Below are 6,066 nucleotides of genomic sequence, written 5' to 3'. Positions count from 1 at the left end.
TGGACTGTTCTGATACTTTATTAGGCTTATGATCAACCAAGGAAGGGCTAGATCTTGTTTGCCTTAACTGCATCTCTTCCTGATGGTAAGGAGCCAGTTCTGTCCTGTCTCTTGCTCCATGTAATGCACCTTATGTCAGATGGCATATGGGAAATCAGAACAACATTGGGCCCAATAAATAAGGTTGCAGGGCTAAGGAAGGGTATTTCTCCTGCACTGAAACACTTCTTACTGCAAAATTGATCGGGATAGTCCTACTCCATACAACCCCATATGATTGACAGTGTATACAACCATAGCCTGCAGAGTAGGAAAACTGAAGAAGAGCCAAATTTGTCATATCTAAGCCTATATCTGGATATCAGAATATATCCTATATCTGGATATCACGATATCAGAAAGAAATCTGAGGCTAAGGATAAAGCATGAAAACTGATCATAGTAAACCTCTGAACTGCTCTAAAATACTTGGATTCCATGTAAAACCAAGAAGCACTTGGACAGATAGAAGTTCTGCACTCACTTCAAGAATTGGGATGTGTTGCTATCACAAAGCATAGAGCCATAACACCCAGTAGCTGCTTTCTTCAGGAGCAGGTTTCACAGTGTGCTGAGGCGTCGTTCCTTCACACGTGATTTTAAGAAGACAGTGTTATCATTACGCATTACAGTTCCACTTACAGTTAACCAAGCAACCTGAATTGTGGCATCTCCTAAACTTGTTCTGTTTTGCCTCATAATGCCAGTTATTTAATACACTTGATCAGAACCAACTCCTCATTCTTTTCCTCCTCTTGTTCTGAGGTCTCTGTTTTCTAGATTCCCCTACAGACTTGTGACTGATGACCTGTACCCTTTTATTTTAGATAAAAGTTAGTTTTCATGTTTATTCATGTAAACATATTAAGAGCATTTAATTACACTGTTGAAGTAGTAGAGACACCTTCTCTGCTCCTTTCTCATTCTCTCTCTCTCTCTTTCTTTTTTAAAACTGTTTGGATATCTATTTTGCTGGGGATTTTCTTCTTCTTCTATTGCTCTTGCTACCTTTCAGGGCTTTACCCTTCAGTATCTTGTTTTGCATTACAAAAATACTGCAAGTAAAAGGAAAACTAGAGCTATGGTGGTACATGATCATCATTTATCTGTGTCTCAGTGTAGTAAGCAAGATGTAATCCTCTATCACTACACAGCAATTCCATGAGAGGCAATTTGTCTTTTAGGAAAATACAGAAACTTGTCCACTTGCATGAAAGCTAAATATGCCATTGGTAATGACTTCATGCTGTTTGTCTCAGTTTCATTAAGAATCACAGAATTGTAGAATGTTAGGTGTTGGAATGGACTTTCAAAATTATCTAATCCCAACCCTCTCTGCCATGAGAAGGGACATTTCCCGCTACACCAGGTTGCTCAAGGCCTTATCCAACCTGGCCTTGAACACCCCCAGGGTTGGGGCATCCACAACCTCCATGGGCAACCTGTTCCAGTGTCTCACCACCCTCACAGTAAAATATTTCTTCCTGATATGTAACCTAAATTTCCCGTCTTTCAGTTTGTACCCCTTACCCCTTGTCCTATCACACAGTTCCTGATGAAGAATCTCTCTCTGGCTTCCCCCTGATGGGGGCCCCTTCGGATGCCGGAAAGTTGCCATGAGTCTCCACGTAACCTTCCCTTCTCCAGGCTGAACAGCCCCAACTTTCTCAGCCTGTCTTTGTAGGGGAGATGCTCCAGTCCTCTTATCAACTTTGTGGCCCTCCTTTGGACTTGCTCCAACAGTTCCATATCCTTGTTATGTTGAGGGCATCAGATCCAGACGCAGTACTTCAAGTGGGGTCTCACAAGAGCAGAGAACCATGTAGGAAGCTTTTATCATACAGCAGATGAAGTCAAACAAGTAATTTTTTTTCTTTTGGTGGGAAAATGCCACGAGGTTATTGTGTCGGAGAGTGGGAAGCAGTGAGATTTTGAAGATCACCACAAGACACTGCACACTTAAATGCTGAGAAAAGCTCCTTATGTTCTCAAATGTTTTCTGGGTAATGAAACCTGGAGACTACTATCCCTGCCCTTTGTGCCCAGTGTGAAGTGCTCAGAGCACTGCAGGCTGCACCAGCAGGCCTTCTCACACAAGGAGCACGAGCTGCCTGCCCAGCACATGCAGCAGTGCTGGCAGGACACAGAGCTGTGGGTGGCACTGCCCCACGTGCCCACAGCCACATGGGAGCACAACTTGTCCCACACAGCATTGGGGTGGGCATGCTGCTGTGTATTTCCAAAGGGGATCATGCACAGCTGCAGAGGGGTGTCCATGGACACACAGGGTGCGGTGCCAGCGGAGGAGGCTGTTTCCGAAGGGTGGACCATTTCCATGGGAGCAGTAGGGTCTCTGACGCTCCCTTCCAAAAAGGGCAGCCCCAGAGTCACAGAACAGTGGAGATCTCGCAGCAGGAAGCTGCACTGGTGGGGACGGGACAACCTCCCTGCTGTCTCCACAACAAGCTCCTCTGTCCCCTTCCTCCTGCTCCTCTACCTGCCTGCGGACCTTCAGCACCCCAGGCAGAGCACAGAGCTCTGCTCTCCATGGCCACTTCGTTGGACCATTTCTGTAGGTCAGTGGTCCCATGCCCTTGCTGCTCAGTAGCTGACTGCCTCTCATGTTGCTGTGGGAAGCCACATGCAGCAATCAGATGGCAATAAAGGTAACAGCAAGGCAAGACGTTTCATTCTCCTTTTTTTCCCCACTGTGCACTATATCAGTTTCTGACAGGGTACAATCTGTAGGGAAATTTTTTTCCCTGCAGCTTATTCTTGAGGGCTGCAGAGTTCTTGCCTGTCTCCAGCACAGAAGTTGCATCCCTGCTGGACAGCCATGGGCTACTTCCCCTTCAAGAGAAAGGACCTGTGACAGGAGGCAGAACTAGTCCTTGCAGATCCATAGGAAGCAGCATCCTATAGCACTGGAGCTGAGAGGAGGGGCAGGATGTGGTGACAGGATCAGTGAGACAAGAGTCAGCTACAGTCTCAGATTATCCAAGAGTAAAGTGCAGGGTAGTATCTGTGGTATCCTGGGACAGTCCCTGATGCCTTGATTCCCAGGCTGGCTCATCTACAGAAAAGCATTGATGGCAAAACACAATGCTCCAGAAAGGAGTGGCTGGTGGTGGGAAACTCTTTGCTCCTCAGACATATTGATGAGATGCTTCATCAGTTGCTCCCAGTGTCTTCTGTTCTGACACATAGGTCATGTCCAGCCACTGAGCTCTGGGCAGCCTGCTCTGCCCTTCTGCCCCTTGCTGTGGCTATCACTCTCACTGCCTCACGCAGGCTGAGTGTCTGAGGAGAACACTGACTTTCTAATTGATAATACACAGGCCAGGTGACAAAAGTAATTTTTGTCTTTTTCCCGAAATGGTACCATCTAAACATATAGTCACTTAGCCAGAAGATTGGGACCACTGTCCTTTCAGGTCAGCAATTCCTTAACTAATGTTTCTACATCTCTGAGGTTGGTGAGATACTGGAACCCAGGGAGGCTGTGGATGCCCCAACCCTATCAGTGTTCAAGGCCAGGCTGGACAAGGCCTTGAGCAACATGGTCCAGGGGGAGATGCCCCTGCCCATGGCAGGAGTTGGGACTAGATCATCTTTTAAGATTCATCCAAACCCCTTAACATTCTATGATTTCTATGAAACTCCCCAGTCAAGCCATTTAAGTAACAGGTTCAGGCAGTCAGTGCCTCACCACTCCCCTCTCCTTCCACCTGCCCATGTGTATTAAATTGTACGTACTTTCTGATCAAAAGCATTAGCTATGAGTAATGGGTGTAGTGACTGGCTATTGCTGGGGTAATAGTGGGGGTTCAGCTGCAACAATGGCCTGGTTGGGACAGATGCTTCCTGTCACATTCTGTAAGTATTTCTGCTGCTATTCTGGGCAATTCACTCAAAAAATACCAACTGAAGTGTAGTAAGTACTTTATTGATAGAATATCATGCAGAGTTCAGAAACCATTGGACAGTTCACAGCCTAGCCACGTGTGAAATTCAAATCACATCTTTTGTTCATTTCAATATGGAATCTTCACTTGCTAAAAGGGAAGAAAAAACAAACATGGTTAGGACCACTAGCCACTCCCATGCACAAATACGCAAAACATCAGAGGAATCAAAGGCTACTTTCATGTAATTTCTTTCTAGTCAGTTTTTGTGATTCTCACTTCTGTTTATTCAACAGAATTGCAATTCATACTTTGGAGTAAAGGCACTTTTAAGTTTACTCATTGGTAAAAGACCATTTTCTGAATTGATGAGTCAAATAAGCCCAGAAAAAGCTATCATTACACATATGTCCAGTCATCCAACTGTAAGGAAAAATCTCCAGCAACTACATTGCATTCAATGAAAGCTTAACAATTGCTTTTCTGAAAAAAACACACCAAAAACGTTGCTGGGAACACAGACCTGTCATCTTTATGCCATTTTCAAAGAGATTAAACATTCTAAAGAAATAATCAGAGAACTTCATTTTTAAGTAGACTGGCAACACCACAGCATAGCCTCTACCTCCAAAATTAAAAAGTTTCACCTAGCTAGAGAACATCTAAAATGTTCATTTATTTAGTCCATGACCAATGGAGACTATGTATTTAAGATGGCAAAACAGCCATGCAAAATGGCTTCATCTCTAGTAGGTGATACAAATCACCCAGCTGCATATTTGACTTTCTGTATGTGTAGTTCATTTAACTTTACAGTGTTTTGTTCAGTGCTAGTTTTGCTTAGGACAATGGAAATGTCACCAGTTTCCATGGAACAAGTTACCGAGTGTGTAGCTGCACCAAGAACAGCCTCAGCTATTAGTCAGTTTTCTGACTCTTCTTAACTGTAAGTCCACCCCAAAAAAAAACCTTGCTGAAACCAAGCTAGAGAGCACACTCCTCTGTAAGGCAGCAGGGAAGGAATCCTCTGTTAGAAACACACAGGGGAACCAAGAAATAATCCTAAGGACCAGGGCGACAACGTCGCAGCAGGAATATTACAGGGTGGAAGGGAATGAGAAAATAGAAGCAGTACTAATATGAACTGATCCCCTACAGCATGTATTTCTTCACATGAGAGATAAAACAAATGAAGTTGACCTCTAACACTACACCTGTGATACCGCTTAAAATTCTGGAGTTGCAATTACATGCAGCTAACTACGGCTTCTAGTTTAGATGATCAGTCATACTTATGAAGTCCCTGCACTGCATGGAGAAGAGGGACTGTAAATTTGTTGCATACAGCTGAATAAGGAGCATCCTACTACAGTCATTAAACAGATCCAGTCATTCCTCACAGGATAAGCAGCAGTTTTTAGCATTTTGTTTTCTCATTGGAAATTCAGATAGCCATTTAACAAGTCCTGACTCCTTTCAAATGCATTTTTAACGCTTCCTCCGATGACCTCTTCCAAACGCAAGCATCACTGAACAGCAGCACTATTTACTCCTCACATCACCCTAAGCATTGGTTCCATGGATTAGCTGTAAGCCTCAACTTCTCCTAAAAGCACTGCGGTAAAACAGCAGTCCAGCAGCCAAACGTGGGATACACAAACTAAACGGAGGAACTACCTTCTGCGATCTCTTTTGCGATCCGCTCCAGCTCCTCACGTTTCTTTTTCTCCTCCGCCTCTATTCTTCTCTCTTCTTCAGCAATCGGCTTCAGGTAGTCTGCCACCAACACACTCGCTTTAAAACACGCCTTCCCGAACCCACGGCGGAAAGCTGCGCGCCCGCAGGCTCGCTCAGAAAGGAGGATAAGCCAGCTTTTTGCCGGCACAAAGGCACAAATCCGTAGGGATGTGTGGCCTCGTCCCGGCAGGGCCGCCCCGGCAGGGGCGGGGGGAAATGGCGGCCGGGCCGCCTCAAGGTGCCCTTGCGGGGCCCGGCGCGGGGAGCGGCCCCCGGGACGCCGCACTCACCGTATCGCTTCTTGCCGTAGATCATCCCCACGAGCAGCGCCGAGTAGCGGGTGAACTGCGGGACGAGAGACAAGGACGCGCCCTTCGCTCAGCCC

The 6,066-nt window shown here is 45.8% G+C and overlaps 1 protein-coding gene across 1 annotated transcript in view; it reads right to left on the bottom strand.

Annotated features, from left to right (window-relative positions):
• Window positions 1-3,964: 3,964 nt before the first annotated feature.
• The window catches only part of ATP5ME (ATP synthase membrane subunit e), a 2,635-nt gene continuing 533 nt past the window's right edge, over window positions 3,965-6,066 (bottom strand). Inside the window, exons 2-4 of the mRNA XM_027653055.1 lie at window positions 5,972-6,026; window positions 5,622-5,720; window positions 3,965-4,094 (exon numbers count right to left, since the gene is read on the bottom strand). Of these exons, the coding sequence (XP_027508856.1) occupies window positions 4,069-4,094; window positions 5,622-5,720; window positions 5,972-6,026 (180 nt within the window). The 3' untranslated portion in view covers window positions 3,965-4,068. The remainder of the gene's footprint in view (window positions 4,095-5,621; window positions 5,721-5,971; window positions 6,027-6,066) is intronic.

Source organism: Corapipo altera, unplaced genomic scaffold, assembly GCF_003945725.1.
Source record: "Corapipo altera isolate COAL_440 unplaced genomic scaffold, ASM394572v1 61305, whole genome shotgun sequence".
In the NCBI taxonomy this organism is placed as follows: Eukaryota; Metazoa; Chordata; class Aves; order Passeriformes; family Pipridae; genus Corapipo; species Corapipo altera.
Note: the sequence above shows the minus strand (reverse complement) of the source record. Positions and strands in the feature narration are given on the sequence as shown.